The sequence below is a fragment of the Hemiscyllium ocellatum genome, chromosome 20 (genome assembly GCF_020745735.1).
Source record: "Hemiscyllium ocellatum isolate sHemOce1 chromosome 20, sHemOce1.pat.X.cur, whole genome shotgun sequence".
NCBI classification, from domain to species: Eukaryota; Metazoa; Chordata; class Chondrichthyes; order Orectolobiformes; family Hemiscylliidae; genus Hemiscyllium; species Hemiscyllium ocellatum.
In genome coordinates, this window is record NC_083420.1 from 5,881,113 (window position 1) to 5,907,999 (window position 26,887).

The window sequence follows — 26,887 nt, forward strand, 5'->3', positions numbered from 1 at the left end:
GGCTCTGAGCCACGTTAGAGGATTTGTATGGTTGCCTGTAGAAAAGGCGCAGGGACAGGAGGAGACTTCTAACTTTAAAGCCAGCAGCTCCGTCGACTCGCATTGCGTTGGTTCACTCCGCTGGACCCCCTTTAGAAATGGGCTGCGGGCTCTGAGCTCTTAGAATACATCCGGACTACAACCTCTCAGTGTACCCGGAGTCTGCAATCTCTCAGTACACCCGGAGTCAGTAATCTCTCAGTACACCCGGAGTCTGCAATCTCTCAGTGCACCCGGAGTCAGTAATCTCTCAGTACACCCGGAGTCTGCAATCTCTCAGTGCACCCGGAGTCAGTAATCTCTCAGTACACCCGGAGTCTGCAACCTCTCAGTACACCCGGAGTCTGCAATCTCTCAGTGCACCCGGAGTCTGCAATCTCTCAGTACATCCGGAGTCTGCACTGTCTGGATTCGGATTAAGTTGGCATTTGGCAGCAGCGGATGTCTCCCGGAGCCTAGCCCTGTGCTACCAGGGTGTTAGATGCCTGGATAAGGCAGGCACTGACCCAGCTCCCCAGCTCCAGGGCTGTGCACACGTGGAAGGTGGAAAACAGAGCTCTGAGCCCGAGCCGCAACTTGGCGACGGGAGAGAGAGGGAGAGGAGGGGGTCCACTGGGGAATGAGGAGCTCGCTGCCGCCCAGCAGGGAATCCGCCTGAAGGTGCTGAGCGATCCGGCTCCGGCTCCGGATTGAGTCCCGGAGCGGCAGCGATGAGCGTGCGGCTGCTGCGCTACCTGTTGCTGGACTTGCTGGGTTTCTGGTGCCCGGTGTTGGACCGCATGGCCCAGGCGAAAGGGGGCCGGCAGCTCGGCCCGCTCCTGCTGGGCTCCAGCTCCAACAGCTCGGCCAGACTGGAGCTGCCAGCCACCCCGGACCGCTGCAGGGGCTACTTCGATGTGATGGGTCAGTTTGACGCAGCGTTCAATTGTAACACCAGTATCTACCAGTACTGCTGCGGGACATGTGGTTACCGGTACTGCTGCCAGTTTAAAGAGTCCCGCCTGGACCAGAGCATCTGCTCCAACTATGATACCCCGAACTGGGCGAACGTGGGCAAGCCTCCGCAGAGACCGGACGACAATGTGTTTGACCAGACCCGAGATAAAACCAACTTGATCGTCTACTTCATCTGCGGCGTGGTGGCCGTCATGGTGCTGGTGGGAATTTTCACCAAGCTGGGCCTGGAGAAATCACAGAGACCCCAGAGGGAGCTGAACTCCAGGTAAGAGGGAGCTCCGGGACAGAGCCACTGCCGCCCACCCCTCCTCAAAACCCGCAGCTCTCTGTCCATTTGCCCCACCATCCATACACTGGGCACTGCCAACTGGCTCAGTGTCCAGGGAAACAGTCACCAAGCTCTGGGGGCGGTGTGTGTTTGTGTGTCGGGGTGTGTGTGTGTGTGAGAGAGAGGATATGTGTGTTGTGTCTGTATGTGTGTGTGTGAAGGGTCTGTGTGTGTGTGAGGTGTATGTGAGAGGTGTCTGTGTGTGAGAGAGGTGTGTGTGGTGTGTCTGTATGTGTTTGTGTGATGGGTCTCTCTGTGTCAGAGGTATGTGTGTGTCTGTGTGTGTGAGGTGTGTGTGAGAAGGGTCTGTGTGTGTGTCAGAGGTATGTGTGTGTCTGTGTGTATTAGGAGTGTGTGTGAAGGGTCTCTGTGTGTGCAGGGTGTGTGTGTGTGTGAAGGGTCTGTGTGTGTGAAGGGTCTATGTGTGTTTGTGTGTGTGTGAAGGGTCTGTGTGTGTTTGTGTATGTGTGTGAAGGGTCTGTGTGTGTGTGTGAAGGGTCTGTGTGTGTGTGTGTGTGAAGGGTCTGTGTGTATGTGTGTGTGTGAAGGGTCTGTGTGTATGTGTGTGAAGGGTCTGTGTGTGAAGGGTCTGTGTGTATGTGTGTGTGTGTGTGTGTAGGGTCTGTGTGTGTATGTGTGAAGGGTCTGTGTGTATGTGTGTGTGTGTGTGAAGGGTCTGTGTGTGTGTGTGTAGGGTCTGTGTGTGTATGTGTGAAGGGTCTGTGTGTATGTGTGTGTGTGTGAAGGGTCTGTGTGTGTGTGTGTGTGTGAAGGGTGTGTGTGTGTGAAGATGATTAAAGGAATGATTGTTCTCTAATCCTGAGTGACGGCACAATTCCAGAGAAAAACTGGACTCGAAACAAGAAGTGATCCTAAGATATTTATTCCACCCCCAACCCCAACAAAATAAACACAAGGACAGGGGCAACACCGAAGGGGAATGAGGCCGTGCGGCCCATCGAGTCTGCGCGGGCATGCAGCACTCTGAATCGACTCTAGTCCCACATCTGGCAGCATCTCCCCTGGGGGTGTGTAAACAGGACAGCAGTACCCTCTCCATCTCCGGGTTTCTGTGTCTCCCAGCGGGAAAACCAACACCGGGGCCTGTTCACATTGGGAAAGGGCTGGGGGCGTGTAGACATAACAGGAAGAGAAACCAAACGGGCGCTCTCTGTCAGCCAGAGGATTCAAATCACTTCGCAGTTTGTTTAACCTTGTTTGTAAATTTTGAGAATATCTGCCTGTCTGTCTATCTATCCCTGACTGTTTATCTATCTATCTCTGACTATCTTTCCGCGTCTGTCTGTCTAACTGTTTCTCCATCTGTCTCTCTGTGTCTTTCTCTCTATGTACCTGTCTCTCTGTGTCTGTCTGTCTATATGTCTCTGTCTGAGTGTCTATCTATCTGTCTATCTATCTCTCTGTTTCTCCCTCTCTGGAGACTGGAACAGGCAGAGATTCCCATCCCTGTAACACGGAGACAGTTTCCACAGGAACAAGACGGACCTGTTGCATTTACAAAGAGGTTTTCTGTGCTCTCACAATCCCCGCAGACACACACAGACACAGTTTCAGATGGGGGATAGGGTAGCTGGAGGAACCAGGGATCTGACTCACTCACACAGCACTGCCCCCCCCCCCCCTCCCCCGCGACCCTGTTCTCTTGTAGCCCCGCATTTCCAAGTTGCTGCAGCATTGCGCAGTGATTCCCGAGTGAGTCTCACGCTGAAAACACACTTAGAAAATATGGCGAGCCGGAGAGATTAATCCTAACAGTGTTTGCGACAGCTATTTCTTTCCAAAGGGTCCAGCAGACCTTTTAAAAATCCCTCCCCTCTCCTTTAAAGACATTCGCCCCCTCCCCATAGTTCAGGAGGTGAGTCAAGAAGCGTGGTGTGAAACTCCAGGGAACTCACCGGGCCCCCACCTCCCGCTAATCCACCCGAGTAACCCAAACTTTCTGCGGTATTCTCCGGGGAGTGAAGCCACTTACGCCAAACATTCACTCCCTTACACACTCCCTCACACACTCACTCACTCTTTCACACTCACTCCCTTACACACTCCCATTCACACCCTTACACACTCACTTCCTTACTCACTCATTCATACACTCCCTCACACACTCACTCCCTACATACTCCCTCACACACACTCCCTCACACTAATTTACACACTCTTTACTCCCTCACACACTCACTCACTTTCACACTCACTCCCATTCACACTCTTACACACACACCCTTACACACTCACCCCCTTACTCACTCATTCACACACTCCCTCTCACACACACTCCTTTACACACTCACTCCCTACATACTCCCTCACACACACTCCCTCACACTAATTTGCACACTCTTACTCCCTCACACACACCCTTACACACTCACCCCCTTACTCACTCATTCACACACTCCCTCTCACACACACTCCTTACACACTCACTCCCTACATACTCCCTCACACTAATTTACACATTCTTACTCACACACACACACACACACACTCACACTCACCGTGTGAGAGGGGACATTCCACAACAAACGGGCGTTTGCCGTTTTTGGATTTTCCTTTTACCAGGTGGTCCGGGAGATGAACCTGGCTGTAAGAAACTGAGGAAGGGTCACTGGACCCGAAACATTAACTCTGTGTCTCTCTCCACAGCTACTGCCTGAGCTGCTGAGTTTCTGCAGCACTGTTGGGGATGTAAGAAAGAAGCAGGGGACTAGTGTGTGTGTGGTCTGATCCATATGGGGTACATGGTTCAGATACACCATCCACACGTGGGGGGGAGCCTCCCCCAAAGGCACCATCTTCAAACACAGCTACAAACAGCAGGAGAATGTTTAGACAGTGTCTCTCTGAGCGGGGAAGGATTTGAGTATTTGCCCTGAGAAAGTATCCCTCTTCCCTCTCCCCCCCTTAACTTGCATCCCCTGTCTTCAGAGTTAGAACCCAACTTTACGGGCTCCTGATTCGCCAGTCTGCCTGAAGTGAAGCGAGTGTGGTGTGCCAGTAATCTGCCAGGAATTGTCCGTATTCAGCCCCCAGCAGAGCTCCGTTCACAATATTTACGGCTATACTGCTCTACAGCACAGAGAAAGAGGTCCTGCAGCCCATCGAGTCCGCACTGGTGCAAAAACAAAAGCCAGCTAACTATTTCCAATCCATCTCACCTCTAACTCTTCCTGAACGTTCTCTGGAACGCATTGACTTGGCCAAACCGAGGAGATTGCAGTTGACAGAGGCAATTCCTTTCAGTTTTACCCGGGACACCGATTTTATTTTGTAATTTAACCCATGTTTCCCAACCAACCTGTTCAGAGATGCTATTACACGCCTTGGGAGTAGATTGGTCTCAAACCCCAGGCCTGGGGTAGGGACGGTATCTCTGCATCACAAGAGGGCCTTTCCCCACTCCTGTACTCTAACCCAGTTTATCTGTTGCCTCCATTTCCACGCTCCAGTCACGGTTTTAAGGTCATCATTCACCAGCAAGGGCCAGTGTAACCTGGGTCCTACACCTCAGGGTTTAGGCTGGTGAACTTTCCAATATCTCAGCACCTGGTGCAAGTATCTACCCTCCCTCAGCACAGAAAACCAAATGCCCCTGTTGACACCTATTACAATGGCACAGCATTTTCAGGAGTCCTCTGAGTGTGCCCTCCACTATTCAGGACAATGAAATCACTGCACATACATTATCCACTAGATGGAGTCTATGTGCTAATTCACTAGACTGTGACAGTATGAACAAACATCAACTGCACATGACTTAGCATGTCTGGTGTGTAACTGAATAATACTGTTCGCCAAACTCTAGATCCAAGCGCCATCTCTGCCTCCGCACCACCAACTCAGTGCAACTGGCTTCACTCAGTGCAACTGGAACTACTGAAGGAAAATGTAAAATAGACTCTAGGCCATGACTTTGCATCCAGTCATTGGTGTGAATTTTGTTCCAAAGGCTTCTCCTCTGGTTTCTCACCTTTTTTTTAAACATGGTGGGTTCTCCCAGTGACCATTCTCCCAACACTCACTCACTCAATTCCTTTCCTGAACCTGACACGAGTAACTTAATCTTAACCGAATAACACCTACCATATTGTCCATTCAAAAACGTGTCCCAAAATGCTAATTTATTTAAATAGCATGCAGTTTCCTGACGAAATTACTCAGATTGCTCTCTGTTTCTTTCCCAGTGGTAGTCACCCATGCTTATATCATTTGCTAATCTCATTGTATGATAATTTAGCAGAGCAATGCATGGACATTTTCCACTTCCTAAATTTTATATAGTTTTCTCCCTATTTCTGTTTCCCTAATTTTTTTGTGGATATTTGGGACTCCCTATAAGGTGAGTAAAACTAAACTCTTCCTGGAAATGAACAGTTGTCCATTCTCCAAAATTGCTCGTTCCAGTATCACATTGCAAGCAAATACAGACTTCAGCCTTACTAGTTGTGCTTGAGCTGTGATGTTGGTTATCACTGTGATTCTGATACATGGAGACCAATCTGCAGACTGTAGGGAAATACCACTTTGTAGTTTGCATTGGTTAGTTTAGACCTTTTGTGCAGGATAATCAAGTGGACAGAATATGTCATGGGCAGAACTACGTTTTGTTGCTACTTTGTGAATTCTTTAAGACTCCTGATGACTTATCCAAGAAGCTTATAACAAAAGCAGTCACAATCAGTATTAAACACCATAAAATCCCTACAGTGTAGGGGCCACACAGACACAGGGAGAACATGCAACCTCCACACAGACAGTTGCCCAAGGTTGGAATTGAACCTGGATCCCTGGCACTATGAGGTAGCAGTACTAGCCACCACCCCATTGCTGGAGTGTGTGTTTTTTTTAAATCCTTGATGTTCAATGCAATCAAATATTTCAGGAATATTTTGCAGGAATCACCAAATTAAAAAAAACCTGTTAAAGCAAATAATTTTGAACTGATAATTTTTCTGTTATGGTCCAAATTGTTAATCATCTGAATCAGCTTGCATCATCTACAAGCTTAGTCTTTCATTCCTGCAGCCAATTTGGCTGTTGCTGCTTTCGAAAATAAAATCTGCATATAAATTTCCTTGCTGGGAATTGTATAGTGGGGTGGTTCCTTGTCCACACATGAAAATACATCCCCACTGATAGACTTATACCTCATTATATGAGAATATGTGAGCTACTTCTTTCAAATAGATTAAAGCAAAACTATTTAAACCAATTACTAGCCTATATATATGTTTTGAGTTTGCCCACAAACTGCCTTTAGGGTGCAACAAATCACCTTTAATTGCTTTATTGTCCCACTAAAGGACAATCTTCTCTCACAATCATGAGCAAATTTGAGGTCATTGTCAACATCTGTAAAATCAATTGCATATTCCAGATTCTGTTCGTTAAAACCTTATGCTGATCGTTCAGATGAATTTATCTCCTTGAAGTTCCCTCAGCACATTGTGCTCTGATCAAATCTTTCTCTTTACTGGAATATTGTCTGTCCATTGTGCAATATTTTGGTTATCTTCCAACAGCACTGACAGATGTGTCTGGAAACGTTCCGAATTTGACAGGATAGATGCTGGAACCAGAGTCAGTCCTCTCAAAAGATGGAATCAACAGAATACAGAATTATTAACTAATTTTGGGGGAAGAATGTTTTCTTTTCCTCCGAAGGTGCTGGACTCTGACTAATGCAAATCACCTCCTTTTCCAGCAGGTAAACACTCCAAAACCTTGAACCAAATCATACTGCACAAACATGGCAGTTTGGACAGCAATCTGTGGAATCTCCCCCACTGTTGATGTATTCAATTTCTCTAGCCTAGCTCTTTCTTTTCTCACTTCCCTTCAAAACAGAATAGAATATTTTCTAACAGCTGCTACAGAAAAGGATTTTCCACTGTCTTAGGTTCAGTGTTGACCTGGGAGCTTATCATGGTCTTAGAAATCTCAAACTATACTTGTAATGTATCTACCTGAGATGGAGCTCCATAGATTTATATAGCAAGGCACTTCAGCAGAGCAGCTCTTGCATATGTTCTTTTCTGTATTTTTTTTTCTTCTTGAGAGTAAGAGCTCTCAAACAACCATATAGCACAGGAACAGGCCCTTCAGTCCACCAAGTTTGTACCAAGACATGGTGTCTTTACACAGTCTGTATCCCTTTGTAACCTGCCTATTCATGTATCTGTCAAGAAACCTCTTTAATGTTGTTCTTCTATCTATTCCTACCACATCCTCTGGTAGCAGATTCCACTCACCTACCATCCTTTATGTAAAAAACTTGTCTCTTATGTCTCCTTTATACTTTACCCCTTTTACCTTAAACCTATGTTCCTTATTAATTGAAATTCCTGTCCTGGGAGAAAAGAATTCAACCGTCCATTCTATTCACGCCTCTCATAATTTTTAAAACTTCTAATAGGTTGCCACCTCAGCCTCTGATGTTCAAGTGAAACAAACCAATTTTGTCCAAGCTGTCCTCATAGCTAATACCCTCCAAACCAGACAACATCCTGGTAAACCTTTTCTGTACCCTTTCCAAAGCCTCCACATATTTTTGGTAGTGTGATGACCTGAGTAATATTCCATATGTGGCCTAACTAAAATGATATACAGTGCAACATGACTTGCCAATACTCTGTGCCCTGACTGATGAAGGCCAGCATGCCTTATGCCTTCTTGACCTCCTCTTGTGTTCATCGACTTGTGTTGCCACTCTCAGGGAATTGTGAACCTTTACACTTAGATCCCTCTGTTAATGCTTCAAGGGTTCTACCATTTGCTGTGTACTCCTGCATTAGATCTTCCACAATGCATCACCTTGTATTTGTCCACATTAAACTCCATCTGCCATTTCTCTGCCCATGTCTCCAGCCTATCTTTATCCTCCAGTATCCTCTGACACTCCTCCTCATTATTCGTAGCTCCCACCAATCTTTGTGTCATTCACAAGTTTACTAATCAGATCACCTACATTCTCCTCCATATCATTTAAATATATTACAAGGTGTCCCAGCATTGATCAAGCCAATTCTGAATCCATTTTAGCAACTCACTGCAAATCCCGTGTTACTTCATTTACTCTATAAGCTTCCACGAGGGACCTGTGAAAGACCTTGCTAAAGTCCATTTAGACAATATCCTCCACCCTGCCCTCATTAGTCATCTTTGTCACTTGCTCAAAATGTTCAGTCAAATTTGTGAGACACGATCTTCACCACACAAAGCCATGCTGTCTATCACTAATAAGTCCATGTTTTTCCAAATGTGAGTAAGAATCTTCTCCAATAATTTCCCTACCATTGACATAAGGGTCACCAGCCTATAATTTCCCAAATTATCCTGGTTACCCTTCTTAAACAAAGGAGCAATATTTGACTCTTCCTGTCAAAATGGACAATTCAACATTTTCCTTCATTATACTCCATTGGCCACATATTGTCCACTTATTTAACTGATCCAAGTCTTTTTGTAACCTTCTTGTGTCCTCTTCTCAAATTACTGCCCACCTAATGTTGAATCTTCAGCAAATTGCTGGAGATCACAGCTGCAAATGTGTTGCTGGTCAAAGCACAGCAGGCCAGGCAGCATCTCAGGAATAGAGAATTCGACGTTTCGAGCATAAGCCCTTCATCAGGAATAAGAGAGAGAGAGCCAAGCAGGCTAAGATAAAAGGTAGGGAGGAGGGACTAGGGGGAGGGGCGATGGAGGTGGGATAGGTGGAAGGAGGTCAAGGTGAGGGTGATAGGCCAGAGTGGGGTGGGGCGGAGAGGTCAGGAAGAGGATTGCAGGTTAGGAGGGCAGTGCTGAGTTGGGGGAACCGACTGAGACAAGGTGGGGGGAGGGGAAATGAGGAAGCTGGAGAAATCTGAATTAATGTAGTTCGGAGTCCGTGTGGGATCAGTCGGTTCCGTAGGCAGGTGCTGAGGAAGGAGATGTGGCTGTGGCAACGAGTCTGTTTGAGAATGTGGCTGAAGAGCTTCTGTGCAGAGGACAGAAGCTCTTCAGCCACATTCTCAAACAGACTCGTTACCACAGCCACATCTCCTTCCTCAGCACCTGCCTACGGAACCGACTGATCCCACACGGACTCCGAACTACATTAATTCAGATTTCTCCAGCTTCCTCATTTCCCCTCCCCCCACCTTGTCTCAGTCGGTTCCCTCAACTCAGCACCGCCCTCCTAACCTGCAATCCTCTTCCTGACCTCTCTGCCCCCACCCCACTCCGGCCTATCACCCTCACCTTGACCTCCTTCCACCTATCCCACCTCCATCGCCCCTCCCCCTACTCCCTCCTCCCTACCTTTTATCTTAGCCTGCTTGGCTCTCTCTCTCTTATTCCTGATGAAGGGCTTATGCTCGAAACATCGAATTCTCTATTCCTGAGATGCTGCCTGGCCTGCTGTGCTTTGACCAGCAACACATTTGCAGCTTCAGCAAATTGGGCAACCATACCTTCTGTCCCTTAATCTAATAAATCAACAGTTGAGGTCTCAGCAACAGTCCCTGGAGAACACTAATAATTACATTTTGTGAACCTGCAAAAGACCCTTTTAACCTCTACTTTCTACTTTCTGTTAGTGAGCCAATCTTCTACCCATGTTAATATGCAACCCACACATTTATTTTCCACAGTAACCTTTGATGTGGCACTTTATAAATGCCTTCTGAAAGTCTCAGTACTTAACGAGATTTGAGAAGATTTGTAGCTCAGATTGAGGTTGTGGATGTAGGTTTGCTTAAACCTACACCCAGTCTAAGTACTGTACATCCACTGATTCTTCTTTATCCATGGCACATATTACCTTCTCAAAGTACTCCAATACGTTGCTCAAACGTGATTTCCTTTTCACAAAATCATGTTGACTCTGCCTGATTACCTTGAAGTTATCTAAGTGCTGGAATGTCTTTAATAGTAACATCTAACATTTTCCCTTTGTCAGATGTTGAGGTAGCCAGCCTGTAGTTTCCAGCTTTCACTCTTTCTCTCCCTTATTGAATAAAGTTAAAACTCACACAACACCAGGTTATATTTCAACAGGTTTATTTGGAAGTACAAACTTTCGGAGCGCTGCTCCTTCATCAGGTAGCTAGTTATTCCTTTTTGAATAAAGGAATTACAGTCACTATCTTCTGATCTAATGAAACTGGTCCATGAATCAAGGGAACTTTCACTAGTTATACTTTTCATTATGAAGTTTTCATGTCTCAGATGATGCTTTTCAATCTATTTGGTGCTGTTCCATAGCTCTCTTTCGAGCAATTGAAAGATAACAATATCATTAGGCTCCTCCTTTTTAAAACACATAAGTTTGTTAATCTGAGTCAGATTATCATTCATATCTAAATAAATAGTAGTTATAAACCCTTCAAACGCCCTTGCCTAATTTGGCAATTTTGCTTCATAGCATAATGACAGTTATTGTACGCATAAAATTTAATATTTTTTTCCAGAACTTTAAAACTGCTTGGCCTCTTGCTGACACTGATTGCATTTATTCCCCTGCAATTCTTTCTTGGTTTCTTTAGTTTTCCACAATTTTCAGTTGATTGTTTCAACAAACTTCACCACCTTATTTTGTCAGGAGCATATTTGAATAAATTCCAATATCAGATGTTATAAAACACGAATGGCTGTCGTTACAATGTTACCATTTTGCACCAGTTTAATATGTTTTCTCTGAAACTAAATCCTACAGGACAACACCTGATCCCCTCAGTTTATGTTTGACTCTTTTTCACTCCTGGTCATTTTTTACACAACGCATATAACTTTGTCAAACTGTGATAACCCTAACCCACAACAGACACTGCAGGGAAGCATCTCCTGATTGAGGTCAGGCTTGAGTGTGACATCTCCCACTCCATCATCGATTGTCACAGGTGAGGTGTCGGAAGACTGGAGGTTGGCTAACCTGGTGCCACTGTTTAAGAAGGTTTGTAAGGACCAGCCAGGGAACTATAGATCAGTGAGCCTCTCATTGATGGAGGGCAAAGTTGTTGGAGGGAATCCTGAGGGATAGGATTTATATGCATTTGGAAAGGCAAGGACTGATTAGGGATAGTCAGCATCGCTTTGTGCGTGGGAAATCATGTCTCACGAACTTGATGGAGTTTTTTGAACAAGTAACAAAGAGGATTGATGAGGACAATCTATGTGGACTTCAGCAAGGTGTTCAACAAGGTTCCCCATGGTGACTAGTTAGCAAGGTTAGATCTCATGGAATACAGGGGGAACTAGCCATTTGGATACAGAACTGGCTGGAAGGTAGAACACAGAGCATACTGGTGGAGGGTTGCATTTCAGACTGGAGGTCTGTGACCAGTGGTGTACCACAAGAATTGGTGCTAGCTTCACTGCTTTTTGTCATTAAAATAACTTGGATGTGAACACAGGAGGTGTAGTGGACAGTAAAGAAAGTTATCTCATAGTACAATAGAATCTTGATCAGATGGACCAATGGGCTGAGAAGTGGCAGATTGAGTTTAATTTAGATAAATGTGAAGTGCTGCATTTTGGAAAAGCAAATCAGGGGAGGATTTATACACTTAATGGTAAGGTCCTGGGGAGTTTTGCTGAACAAAGAGACTTTGGAGTCTAGGTTCATAGCTCCTTGAAAGTGGACTCGTAGGCAGATAGGATAGTGACGAAGACATTTGGTATACTTTCTTTACTGGTCAGAGCATTGAGTACAGGAGTTGGGAAGTCATATTGCGGCTGTACAGGACATTGGTTGGGCCATGTTTGGAATATTGTGTGCAATTCTGGTGTCCCTCGTATCAAAAAGATGTTTTGAAACTTGAAAGGGTTCAGAAAAATTTGCAATGATGTCAGAGTTAGAGGATTTGAGCTATAGGGAGAGATTGAGTAGGCTGTGGCTGTTTTCCCTGCAGTGTTGGAGGCTGAGGGGTGACCTTATAGAGGTTTATAAAATCTCTATAGGGTGAATCGACAAGGTCTTTTCCCTGGGGTGGGGGAGTCCAGAACTAGACGGCATAGGTTTAAGGTGAGAGGGAAAAGATATAAAAGGGACCGATGGGGTAACATTTTTACAGAGAGGGTGGTGTTTGTATAGAATGAGGAAGTGGTGGTGGCTGGTACAAGTTACAACATTTAAAAGGCATCTGGTTGGATATATGATTAGGAAGGGTTTAGAGAAATATGGGCTAAGTGCTGGCAAATGGGACCAGATTACGTTAAGATATCTGGTTGGCATGGAGGAAGGGTCTATTTCTGTGCTGTACATTGCTATGACTCCATGACACATCAGTGTGCTGACATGCATGGTTTAAGGTTTATAATTGAAGATGGATCACTGAGACAAGAAACTGCCTGCAGATTTAGGTAATGGAAACCATTTTGTCCACTGTCTCCATGTTACAAATTTTAATCAGGTTTTGGATTGTCTCCAGCTGAGTCTGACCATCTCAGCCCATCCATAATGTCCGACGCCTCACCCTTTAGTACAATCCATGGTACAAACAATTGTAGCTCAACGCAAGCTGGAAGAACAACACTGCGTGGGATGGCATGGTGTCTCAGTGGTTTGCGCTCCTCACAGCACCAGGAACCCACATTCAATTCCACCCTTGGGCGACTGTCTGTGTGGAGTTTGCACATTCTCCCCGTGTCTGTGTGGGTTTCCTCTGGGTGCTCTGGTTCCCTCTCACAGTCCAAAGATATGTAGGTTAGGCAGACTGGCCATGCTAAATCACCCAATTTGTCCAGGAATGTACAGCTAGGTGGGTTAGCCATGGGAAATGCAGGGTTACAAGGATAGGGTAGGGCAGTGAATCTGGGTGGGATGCTCTTCGGAGGGTCAGTATGGACTCAATGGGCTGAATGGCCTGCTTCCACACTGAAGAGTATTCTGTGATCTAGATATCTTACAGTCATTAGGACTCAATATTGATATTAATGATCTCAGATCTTCCTTGCTGCATCTTCAGGTCCAGTTATGTATGGGTTGCTCCCAGCACAGCCAAGCCACTTTCCAGTCTTCTCATTTCCAACTAGCACCCATTCAGCATTTATCCCTCTCCTGGCTTGTCATCAACAGTCCCTTTTCTGCTTCTCCCTTTTCTGTCTCTCTCTCTCTCTCTCTCTGGGCATTGGCTCCATCTCTTCAGTCCACTCCAACTATCTATGGCCCTCAGCCTAAAAACCATTTCCCAGCTGCTTTCAGTTCTGACACACCAATAACACTGTTTACGCTCTGCCAATACCGCCAGACCGGCTGTGTTTTTCCAGCAATTTCTATTTTGACATGAACAACTGTTACAGCTTTGCGATTTGTCTTTAACCTATGTTCCCAATGGCCTTGAATTTTTAAGCTCTTTTGTTTCACAGTAATTAAATCTATTATAGAGGAATAGTTAGGAATGGAGTCACTTCATTTTGTCAGTACAATTTGACTTTATCAATAACACAAAGTGATGAACAGGCCATCTTTCCCAATGTAGAACAAAATATATTTGCTGAAAGCTTGCTTTCCATTTAAAACTCAACTTTGTCTCTGCTTTTACAAGTTTTTGCATTTAAAAGTAGAAAACCAGTGCATACCAACAAATGACTGCTTCAAAACCTGATTGATGAATCTGCCAACTCAGTGCTTCTTAGTTATTTAACAATTGTGGAGATAAATTAACACATTTTACATTGTTTACAGTCCATGATAAAACAAATTCAAAGCCTAAAATACTTAACATTTTAATCACCTTTTTGGGTTTGTGTGAATACAACTGCTTTAAAATTAAAAGGAAATTAAAATTGCAAGAACTACTGTGTAATGAAAATAGGGACTTATTCCTATGTAATCGCAACATTGTACCAGGAGAGATTTGGAATAAAAGAATAATATTGTGCTGCTGGGACTTAAAAGTAAAGCAGAAAGTGCTGGAGAAACCTGGTTGGTCGAGCAGCATCTGTAGAGAGAGAGAGAGAGACAGAGTTTCAGGTTTGGTATGACTCTTGCTGAGAGTTAGGCTGAGAGCCTAGAGTTAGGTTACACTCAAGGTCCATTCCAACCAGGAGGAGATGTAGAATAAATGTAGAGCAGAAAAGATAAGGAATAAGTTGAAGTCATGAAAAAGGCTGTATGACTGATGTTAGGTTGATAATACAGGTGTACACCAGACTAGCTATAGAAATCGAGAGGCAAAGAGAGACTATGAGCAGAGACTGGAATTTAGCATAAAGAAGAAAACAAAATTTTCACCTGAGGAGGAGGTTTGACCAAAAAACGAATCTACACACGGAGGCAGAGTGTGAGGCTGGGGTATCTGTACTTACCATGCCAGAAGATGCTGCCAAAGTCATCAGGAAGTTCATTGAGATACAGAATAGGCTAAAAAATTACAAAGAGGAAGTTTAGAAAGACTGGCCCATAGTTGATAAGTCATCAGGACCAGATCAATAATGCACACGAATGGTGCTGGGAAATAAGGGTGAGAATTGCGAATTGCAGACATGTTGACCTCCATCTTCCAAATCTTCTTTGATACAGAGGTGGTATCAGAAAACTGGAGAATCGCAAATGCTATGCTAATGTTCAAAGTAAAGGTGTAAAGTTAAACCTAGCAACACAAGCCTGGTCAGTTTAACCTTGGTGGTCAGGCAGCTCTTAGAAATGATAATCTGGAACAAAAGTAGCAGATGTTGTGGTTTAGGGATGTTTGCATACAAACTGCTAAAGGGGTTAATAAAGCAGACAGAGCCCTGGGCTTTATAAACAGAACATAAGAACTAGGAGCAGGAGGAGGCCATTCAGCCCCTCGAGCCTGCTCCAATGTTGAATACGATCATGGATGACCTCATTCCGGCCTCAACACCACTTTCCTGCCCATTTTCCCTAAACCTTCAACCATTACTAATTTAAAATCAGTCTCTCTTCCTTAAATGTCCTAACATCCACCTCACTCTAAGACAGTGAATTCCACAGATTCTTGACCTTTTGAGAGAAGTAATTCCTCCTCATCTCTGTTTTATCCTAAAACAATGATTGTTCATTCTAGACTTCACCACCTGAGGAAACATGGTTTATACATCTACTTTGTCAATCTCCTTTAGGGGCAGCACGGTGGCACAGCAGTTAGCACTGCTGCCTCACAGTGCCAGAGACCCGGGTTCAATTCCCGCCTCAGGCAACTGTCTGTGTGGAGATTTTCACATTCTCCCTATGGTCTGTGTGGGTTTCCTCCCACAGTCCAAAAATGTTCAGGTTAGGTGAATTGGCCATGTAGTGTTCGGTGAAGGGGTAAAAGTTGGGGAATAGGTCTGGGTGGGTTGCTCTTCGGAGGGTTAGTGTGGACTTGTTGGGCCAAAGGGCCTGTTTCCACACTGTAAATAATCTAATCTCATATAAGCCAATTAGATCTCCTCCCATTCTTCTAGACATAAGGCCTAAACTGCTCAATCTCTCATCTCAGGAATCAATCTGGTGAACCTCCTCTGAACTGCCTCCACTTCAATTGCATCCCTCCTCAAGTAAGGGGACTAACTGTACACAATACTCCAGATGAAGAGGGATGGAGTACAGGAGCAAAGAGGTTATGGTGAACCTTTCTGAAATGCTCCTTCAGCCTCAGCTAGAGTACCGTGTCTAAATCTGGGCACCACACACTCAGTCAGATGCAATGGCTTTAGAAAAAAGTACAGAAAAGATTTACAGGAATCATTCCAGAGGTGAGAGACTTCATTCACAAGGACAGGTTGGAGAAGCCGGTGTTGTTCTCCTGAGAGAAGAAGAAATTGAGAGGAGATGTAATAGAAGTTAGCAAGTTTTGAGAAGATTTGTAGTTCAGGTTGAGGTTTTTAGATTAGATTAGATTACTTACAGTTTGGAAACAGGCCCTTCGGCCCAACAAGTCCACACCAACCCGCCAAAGCGCAACCCACCCATACCCCTACATATACCCCTTACCTAACACTACGGGCAATTTAGCATGGCCAATTCACCTGACCTGCACATCTTTGGACTGTGGGAGGAAACCAGAGCACCCGGAGGAAACCCACGCAGACACGGGGAGAACGTGCAAACTCCACACAGTCAGTCGCCTGAGGCGGGAATTGAACCCAGGTCCCTGGCGCTGTGAGGCAGCAGTGCTAACCACAGTGCCACCGTGCCACCCTTTGGATGTAGGTTATCTCGCTGAGCTGAAAGGTTCATTTTCAGCGGTTCATCCGGAGGCTCACTGAAGATGTTACCTAGTATGGTGACGAAATGTCTGAAAATGAACCTTCCAGCTCAGTGAGCAAACCTACATCCAGATGTAATAAAAGTGTTCAAAATCACAGAGTTAATAGGGAGAAACTGTTCCCTGTGCTGAAGGAGTTGACAACCAAAGGAAATCGATTTTGGGTTCATTTCTTTTGCCAGAGGTGACAAGGAGTTTTTTGTTTTAACACAGGTGATTAGGATCTAGAATGAGCTTTGAGAGGGTATTGGGATAGATTCAATTTAAAAGGAATTATCAAAGGGCCTGTAGATTAAAAATAATGAGCACAATGGGAAACAGCAGAGAAATGGGAATATCTAATCTGCTCTGATCAAATTGCTCTCTTATGTGTTGTAATAATTTATGAAAACATCCCTGAAATTCAATATTTAAAGTATCCTTTCACTGGGCAGATAGAGAATCCTGAAGTGTGATTCTCCAGCACGGGAAAGGAATTGGTCACAGGTTCTCAATGTACAATCAATGTGCATGGATCTTTGGCCTCTTAAATTGTGCTTCTTCACAAGACTATCAAGCAGCCCCTGACCAATCACATCCAAATTCCAATTCCCTTCTAGTTACCCTCTCTCACTAACCCTCATAATTTTGCATACCTCATTCGTGTCACCCCTCAGCCTTGTCTGTTCCAAGGAAACCAACCCCAGCTTCTCCAGTCTCTCCTCATAGCTACAGTTCTCCAGGCCCCACAACATTCTGGTAAATTAGGGACAGCGTGGTAGCTCAGTGGTTAGCACTACTACCTCACAGCGCCAGGAATCCGACTTCGATTCCCGCCTCAGACAACTGTCTGTGTGGAGTTTGCACGTTCTCCCCGTGTCTGCATGAGTTTTCCCCATGTGCTACAGTTTCCTCCCACAATCCAAAGATGTACGGGTTAGGTGAATTGGCCAGACTAAATTGCCCATAGTCAGGGGTAAATATAGGGTCGGGGAATGGATCTGAGTAGGTCACTCCTCAGAGGATCGGTATGGACCTGTTGGGCTGAAGGGCCTATTTCCATGCTCTAGGGAATCTAATCTAAATTTTCTCTGCACTCTCTCCAGAGCAATTACGTCCTTCCTGTAATGTGGTGACCAGAACACCACAAAATGCTGCAGCTGTGGCCTCACCAGTATCTTATTCAATTTCATCATTACACCCCTACTGTATTCCACACCTCTGCCAATGAACTAGAGCATTCTATATGTTTTCTTTCCAACCTTATCTACCTGCACTGCTAGGGACTTGTGCACTTGCACACCAAGATCTCTCACTTCATCTACCTCTCTCAGTATGTTCCCATTTATTGTGTGTTCCCTTTTACTATGTGACCTTTCTAAATGCATTACATCACACTTGTCAGAGGTGAACTCCATCTGTTGCTTGCTTGCCTGCCTACTCCACCAACCCATCTCTATCGGCCAAACTATCCCTCATCTCATTCTGGCTTCTGCTGTCTGTCCTTCTCAAATCCATGAGCTTTTTGCCACTTCACCAACTGCAGCCCTTGTAAAAGCTGTGACTGTAGCCCAGTTCCCTTCCTCCAAACCAGGTGAGAAACGTGCTGCAAAGGCCAGTGACCTCCTCTCTGTGAACATATTGTGGGTTTACTGCACAATCATGTAGATGGTATGAATGTTCTACCCTGCTTTAAACAGCCAGTGAAAGACACGTTCAACGACACAGCTGGGGACATGGGAGAATGCAATAGGGATGGTTATACTTTGAGCATATTTCAAAATTAAGAGGTCTGATGTCTGAGAACAGAGCTTTTGGGTGCTATCAAATTCTGTTCCATTGTTTGGTTTAATCCATAACTGAAATGTGAGCATTACTGACAAGACCAACATTTACTGTCCATTCCTAATTACTCTTGTAAAGATGGTTGTGAATCATGTTCTTGAAAAGAGCTGAATGGTGTATTAGGATAGTGAAGATCTAACATCACATTTATACCAGGCTGGTTAAGGATGGCCAGTTTCTTTCCTGAAGGGCATTAGTAAATGTAAATTACTTTTGACAACAATCTGGTATTCCAGATGAACTGAATTTACTTTCACCAGCTGTGGAGAGATTTGGAGCCATGTCTCTCTATCATCAATCCTCGTCTCCAGATTAGACTCAATAACATAACCATAATATATAGCCTCTTCTGGTGCCTCTTGAACTCTCCTCTTTATTGAACCTATCTTTTTCAGGGCAAAGTTTTGAATCGGGTAATATCCACCCATTACCACAACCCTTCATAATCTTGAACTGACCACATTTCAGATCTGTCATTACACTTGCACATATACAGCTTTGCTGGTGTTTGAGTGGTATCCTGAACTGCCTCAGCCTTAATCACAGTGAAGTCACCGTTGAGATCAATATTTTGTTGAGCCATGGATAGCGTTAAATGAAGGCTCTGACATAAGCTGCCTGTGAACCTCCCATTGATTCGTGTAATACAGCATTGATAATTGCAACTGAGTTGAACATGAAGTGAATGAAGTCCTTACTGATTCATCTAGCCAGTGGCTTTATGCAGCAAAGTGTGTACGGCTATGTGGTGCAGTCTACAATCCCCTGCTTCTGCAGAATTCTTGCCACTCAGTAAAGTTTCATAGCCCCTTCATGTTGCTGCCAGATGTCCATAGAGGGCAAGATGAAGTTGCTCACTTGAGCAATCAAAGCATTGGCAATTTGCTTTATTCATCGACACAGATTGACTGCAACTGTGACTGTGCAAAACCTTGCAGCATACGGTATCACTCTCTTTTCTGATGGTTTTAAGCACGGTCCTCAATGTTTAAACCACCTGTGTTTAAATTGAGCAATTGTTTGCTTAAATTAAGAAAAAATAGTCATTAACCATTTCCATCTAATTAATTAGAAAGAAAACTGCACTGCATTTTACTCGCTGGGCATTTCAGGCAGAAACAGGTGTTCAGTCTGGAGCGTGCACTCATTAACAGCGAATTACTCAACAGCAGCTTCAATAATAAAGTAAATTGCACTGCACTAGGGTCAGAAGTAAAGAAGTCACTGGTGGGTAATTTATTTACAGACCAACATGGGATATGAAAGGTTTTGGTCATTTCTGAAAGACTTCCTCTTTTTTCCAGGGCTCTGACTGATGTTCTGAAACAGCAGGGTCAGTCTCCCAGCAATCATGTTGAAAGAGATGGGAAGGTAGCGATTCACGTGCAGCATGAAACCATGCAGCCAACAAGCTCCAGAAACACCTTTGGTAAGTTATCCAATTTGTCAGGCTTTGACAGTATTGTTTTCGGATTTTCTTTGGTGATGATTTTCTGAAGTATATTGTACAAAAAAACACCTTTATTCTTGAGCTATTCTCACATTTCTAGAGATTTCTCAGATTGAAATGTAGCGCCATTAGGAAATGACATTCATTACTGCTTCACTTGATTGTATGCTAAAGCTATCCGATCTGATTTCTAAAATGTTGGTGATTCATGTGGGGCAGATATAAGCTCTATGAACTGAGTCCTCCAGTTTCTGATTATCTCGGCAGTCTCACTACTCCTTACAGTCTGACTGAGTTACAATTCTGCTCTGATCAGATTCTGTCTCATGTTCCAGTTCGTGTTGGGGGGGAGGGGGTAAGAGAAAGAGGTAGATGCTGAAGACAGAACAGCGAGGAAAGAAAAGTCAGATTGATGATAATGTGAATCAGATATGTTTAATCTAGTAGTTTATAAAGGACATTTGGTTAAAATTATATGGCTGACTCCTCGTGAATTAACACTTTCCTGTTAATGCAATGGTGACTCTTCTGTGTGAATATATAGTGAATCACAAAGTTCAGACAGGTAGTTGGTTCCCTATGTTTCCTTAGTGTGTTCTTCTTTATATCATTCCATGCTTGATGTACATCAGAAAGGAGCATGTAATACACGAGAAACTCAAAGGAAAAGTATAGTTTATAGAAAAACTGATCAAATCACTTTAGATACTTTCCTATTAACAAGTTAAGTGCCTTGTGTCTGAATTAAGCCATTAGACTATGTCTATTATCTCTGATTTTGCATACATACATTTTAATAGAGGCCAGTCCCCATAAGAGCAATCTAGAACTACCATTAAAATTTTCTTTTAACATAAATTGCTGTTCTGCGTTTTTTTGCCTTCCCTTTTGTGCAATTTGCAAGGATTAATGTAGTACTTTGGCGAGAGGGAAAACCAACTGGTCGTGAGGGAAAGCTACTAAAGATCCTGCGTGCGAAGGCGCGGATATTTTGCTTTTAACTGTGGCACAGAAAATCTTGGTATGCTTAGCTTTGTAAGTAAGGGTAAAAGCCACCTTCAATTGTTCAATTCCAAAATGATGCACCCAAGTACCCAGTGCTTGGCTGGCCTTCATTGAGTCTTCATGACAGCTCAGTCAACGTCATAGATGGGCTGAAATCCAGGAGATCACATTCTGAATGTGTCAGGTTAACTTAGACTGGGTTAAATGAAGGCTATCATTTGAGAAGAGCAGAGGTGAGAAGCTATGGAGCTTGAAGACTGAACAAACTTGGCCTGTAAATTACTGAACATGGGAAATCAATTTTAGTTCATTTATCTTTGACTTTTCATCCTGACAGTATAGCTTTGTCTCTGACTGCCTGTGGGTGAGACTGTTGGGAGCACTTTTGCTGCCATCCACTGTACAAGGTTCTGATGAAGAGAATTGTTATCCTAATGGAAGAACTGGACTGGTTGGAGGAAAGATGATGATGCTAATATGTCCATGATTACATCTTATTCATTCATGGTATATGGGCATCGCTGGCTGGGACAGCTTTTATTGCCCATCCCTAGTTGCCCTTGAGAAGATGGTGGTGATCTGCTTTCTTGAACTGTTGTGGTCTACGTGCTGTAGATAGACCAGCAATGCTATTAGGGATGGAGTTCCGATAACACTGAAGTTTGACCTGGTAACACAGAAAGTACGGCAACATAGTTCCAAGTTAGGATGGTGAGTGGGTTGGAGGGGCCCTTGCAGGTGGTGGTGTTCCCATGTATCTGTTGCTCTCATTCTGCTCGATAGTAGTGGTTGTGGAAGATGCTGTCTGAAGAGCCTAGGTGAGTTTCTGCAGTGTATCTTGAAGATGTTACACACTGCTGCTATTGTGCACTGGTGGTTGAGAGAGTAAATATTTGTGAATATGATCCTGGATGGTGTCAAGCATCTTGAGTGTTGTTGGAATGGCGTCCATCCAGCCAAGTGGGGAATGTTTCATCACACCCCTGGGTCCTATGCTCTGTGGATTATGGATAGGCTTTTGCTGCAGGATTCCTAGCCTCTGACCTGCTGTTGTAGCCACTGGATTTGTAAGGCTACTCCTATTCAGTTTCTAGTTAATAGAAAACCCCCAGAATGTTGGACAATACTGTGCAAAATATTTACAGGCTGAACAAATCCTATCAAAAGCTTTACCGAAGAGGTAACTGGGAATCTGTGCTAGTTAACCACAGTTACTTGTGATTGAGACAATTAAGAACTACACAAATTTTAAATCTCTGAAAGAATCAGAGGGTATTTGTACAGTATCAGCCACAATTCCAACTGGGTACTGATTTATCAAGCACCTGTCACAATGTTTAGGGAGACTGGACAATTCAGTTGAGTTAGCATCTTAGCAAGGTAGCAGAGAGTGAGGCATAGCCTGCTGAAGTCTAACAGGGGGCACTTACGGCCACCGTAACTAACTTGCTCAATTTCTCAAACTGCAAAGGCCACCTTTCTTACTATCTTGTTTATCGGAGACAATGTGCAAAGAATCTACCATATTGACACAAGGATCATGCTGGACATTGTCTTGGTACACTCTTCTTTAGTAATTTCACCCTCCCAGAACTCTTCACATAGCATATAGATAGAGATGCTTGTGATTGCCTTGTTGTGATGAATATTGAGCTCTGTTGGAGTAACATGTAAAGGGTAATGTCACCACAACCCCAGAAGATCATAGAGTTGTTCTGTCATAAGAGGGAGAGAGAGAGAGAGAGAGACAACTGGTGGGGAGTTTATTCTGAGGGTCACTATGGCTCAGGCAAGGGTTGAGGTAGGGAAGGTGGGACCTTCATGGTGACCCCAGCCAGTGTAGGAATTGTATCCGTGCTGTTGACATCACTCTGCATCATGAGCCAGCTGTCCAGCCAACTGAGCCAACCAACCTGCTGAAAATGGAATCATTGTAGTCTGTTTTTTTTTCTTTATTTACTCACAGCATATGAGCACCTCTGGCCCAGCCAGCTTTTATTGACCATCTCAAAGGGCAGTTAAGAGTCAACCATGTTGCTTGTGGGTCTGGAATCACGTATAGTCCAGACTATATAAGGATGGCAGTGTCCTTCCCTCAAAGGTGTCAGTGAATCAGGCAGGTTTTTAATCTACAATTAATAACAGATTCATGGTCATCATTCAACTCTTAATTCCAGATTTGTTATTGAATTCAAATTCCACCATTTGCTGTTGTGGCTTTTGAACCCTGGTCACAGAACATTCGCTGAGTTTCTGATTTAAGAGTCTAGCAATAACTCAACTAGGCCATTCCTTCCCTCAGAGGTTATACACAGAAGAGCTCTGCCTTCTATCGGCCTCTATACAGACATTCCTGTTTTGGTTAATTTGGAGGCAAAGCATTGGAATGAAGAGCGTTGGATTAGCTATGATTTGAGGAGTTGGAAGTGATTGCGCCTTAAGGCACTCGAACACAGGTGGTAAATTATGTGTTCTCATCTGTTTAATATAATCTATCCTTGTCACAATTGTCGTCATTTCTCCTGTTCAAGCTTAAATAGTGACAAATTATTGAATTCAGTGTCCATCCTGCATCACATCTGATCAAACTTCTTTGATATGACATGACTTTGCAGTTAATCACCTGAAAGAATAATTCTGGGCCGAATAAGAGTATTCTTTCACATGTCACTATGATCTCCAAAGGTAATAAACAATTGCTCGCTTTTTACAACGTAATGCTGTTTGTTGCCAGATTCGTAAATGGATAAGTTCCAATCCAGTTTGGCAGAAAAGTCAAGTATAATTTTAGAAAGTTCTAATCACATTTGCTGGAGTTTGAGGTGAAAGTCAGCAGGGTAGTTTTCAGCTTTCCCAAGTGGATCTGAAATCAGGGAAGTCTGCTCTCAAAATCATCTAATTTCCATTTCCATTTATCTTGGATGAGTAACCATTCTGCTAATTCCCTCCCTAAGCTCAGGAGAGAAAGGTTACCCCTTCCCAGGCACCTGTGACAAGACCCAAAGCACCGAAAACATTCACAATGCACAAACAATAAGAGTAATGTTAATTGTAAATGTGTGTATCAGTAAACCAGGAGCCCATTTGAAACTTGATATTGTTTGTTAATTTCATCAAGTTGTTCATGCCAAATTATAACAAAGATCTTGAAAGTTATGAAGAGAGTTTGGTTGAGGGACACTTTAGTCTTCAGTTGAGGGAGACTTCTAAAGTGAGGGTTATAAACATAACAGGAGCACTGATACTTCCAATAAATCATTCAGGAGAATCTTCCTTATCCAGAGAGTGATTGAAATGTGAAATTCACCACGATTTGGTTTAGACTGTATTGGACAGTCCAAAGATGTGCAGTTATGTGGATTGGCCATGCAAAATTATCCACAGTGTTCACAAATGTGTAGGTTAGGTGCATTAGCCATGGGAAATGCAGAGTTACAGGGACAGGATAAGAGGATGGGTCTGGGTCTGATGCTCTTTGGAGGGTCGGTATGGACTCTTTGGGCTAAATGGCCTGTTTCCACACTGTAGGGATTCTATGCTTCAGGAACACAGATGCATTTAAGAAGCAGCTGGATAAATAAATGAGGAAGAAGGGATCAGAAGGATAAGCTAATAAATGTTAAGAACATAAGAACGTGGAGCAGGAGTCGGCCTCCTGACCCTATGAGCCTGCACCACCATTTTCAGTAAGATCATGGCTGATTGTTTCATGGACTCAGCTCCACTTACCCACCCTCTGACTGTCACCCTTAATACCTTTCATTCAAAAAATTATCGATCTTAGCTTTAAAAACATTCAGGGAGGAAGCCTCAACCACTCCATTAGGCAGAGTTTCCATTGATTCACAACCCTCTGGGTGAAGAAGTTCCTCTCAATTCAGTTCTAAATCTGCTCCCCTAAGTTTGAGGCTATGCCCTCTTGTCCTAGTCTCACCTGACAGTGGAAACACCCTCTCTGATTCTATCTTTTCTATTCCCCTCATAATTTTATATGTTTCTATAAGATTTCCCCCTCATTCTTCCAAATTTCATTGAATATATTCCCAATCTACTCAGTCTCTCCTCATAAAATGAAGTTACGTAGGGGGGAGGTGTGGAATCAAATGGCCTGTTGCAACACTCTAAGTGCTGTCAATTGTCTAGTATTAAAGTAAGGTGAACCGATCCTATCTGACTGTGGCGTGAGGTAGTGTGAGCTCCTCAGCTCGCTAACACTACATGGAGTAAAGCTCAAGTTTTAAACTCTGGATTCAAACATGCTTGACCCTTGCAAATACCTCTTTAAAGTATGCATAGTGCTGACTTAAATATTTGGAGAGCAAACATTCATATATGACCTTTCAAAATATAAAAGTTAACCACCGGTTTGGGAATTCTGTGCATATGAATAAGTAAGCGTGTGTGGATGGAGCCGTCCTCCTGACAAAAGAATTGCAGTTATAGTCAGGCAGTCAAAGTAGGTAAAGCTCAGCTTCAGATCATTGAGGGGTCCCGCCAGATAGTGACAGCATTAGTTATTTCTTTTTAATGTCAGGAACAATTATCATCAACATCCGAAGCAGATTTATATCATTTGCAAGGGGATTTAGAAACTTGTGATATGTATGTAATGGAGAAGTAGACATTCCCTATTCCACAGTACCAGCCCCGCAGGATTGATCTGACGGAGGTGGACTGGATTAAAAAGAACCTTTGTGTGTTTTGGACTTGGATGTTTTTCACGGCAACAAATTGCTAATTTATTAACTGACGTACATCACAGTCTTATAAACATTTGACAACTTGTCTCTCGTTCAGGATAATTATATGTGCTTCGTCTAAGTGGAATTACAACATTTGCATCAGTCTGCAAACCAAAAGGCATCCATACTTACCACCTGAAACAATTCTGCGAGTAATTGATTTCTGAAATAGGGTGTACTTAAAGGCTTGCTATAAATAGGGAAGAACACATTTGAAAGTCCTTAGTTATGTCGCTCAGCCTTTTAGCTGTTACACGAAATAATGTTTAGCTAGCCTGGTGCTTAGACTAATGGCAGGTAGAAACATCTATTGCTACTAACAATTAGTAAGAAAATCTGCATAATTGCAGTGACAATTACACTCTTTTATTGCATGATTGAATCGGGCGGGTAATTTTCTACTTAGTGTTGGAAATAGCTTCCATCCGCACTTTCAAACTATTGGCAATGATATTTGTTTATGAACAATTCTGAGCCTTTACTTTTCTTTATTGGACAATGTCGCAGATAAAATCTATTCAGGGAGCTCGGCTGTCTTCATTTTAAAGATGCATATGTTTTCATCTGGGTACTGTTAGCCCAGCATTGTTTGATTAATGAATAACACATTTATAAAGGATTGTTTGTTCATCTGCTGTTTGCTTTTAGGAACATAAGTGACTCCCAACATTTCGCCTTTTCCCTCTTTGCAGATTAAACAGGAGTGAACCATTGTAAAATCCATTAATGTGGAATTTTTACTGTATGAGATTGCTTGCAAGCGTTGGCAATCATTTTTCTACATTGTCAATTGGCACTAGTGAAATGCAGAGGATGATTCAGCTGGGCCATGTCTTCCGTCAGCTCTGGTCATTTTAATGGCACTGTCCTTGGTCCTGCAGCCTGACAGATCAATCAGGACCTCTCAGTTTCAAAGACAACAATATGTCAGGTCGACTGTAAGCATAGCTGGAGCATTTTCCGTTTTCAAATCATTGGCAGAGCTGTTATCAAGGGCACCAGGCGACCAGCCTTTGTGTCCCAAGATCGTGAGAGGCCATCAAAGGCATTAGAAAATACTTGATGGAATTATTTTCACTTTTGCTGCCTCTGTTGTTGTATTCCGATTCATCAGGCGTCCACCGACTGTAGAGCCTGCCCAATTTTCCATTTGACTGGAATGAAGATTAAGCTTGCTCTACAATGACAGTGATCCACTCTACTAGATTACTGTTGATGTGGTGTAGACAAAGATTTATCATGCTTGTGAGAAGGCAAGAAAGTTGACCAATTTGGGAACTATATACAACAACAAATGTGTAATAGATTATGAAGATGTTCACTTGAGGGG

The 26,887-nt window shown here is 43.6% G+C and overlaps 1 protein-coding gene across 1 annotated transcript in view; it reads left to right on the top strand.

The window, feature by feature from the left end:
* The first annotated feature begins 572 nt into the window (after nucleotides 1-572).
* shisa9a (shisa family member 9a) overlaps nucleotides 573-26,887 on the top strand; it is a 336,049-nt gene continuing 309,734 nt past the window's right edge. The window contains exons 1-2 of the mRNA XM_060840114.1: nucleotides 573-1,261; nucleotides 19,665-19,789. Of these exons, the coding sequence (XP_060696097.1) occupies nucleotides 750-1,261; nucleotides 19,665-19,789 (637 nt within the window). The 5' untranslated portion in view covers nucleotides 573-749. The remainder of the gene's footprint in view (nucleotides 1,262-19,664; nucleotides 19,790-26,887) is intronic.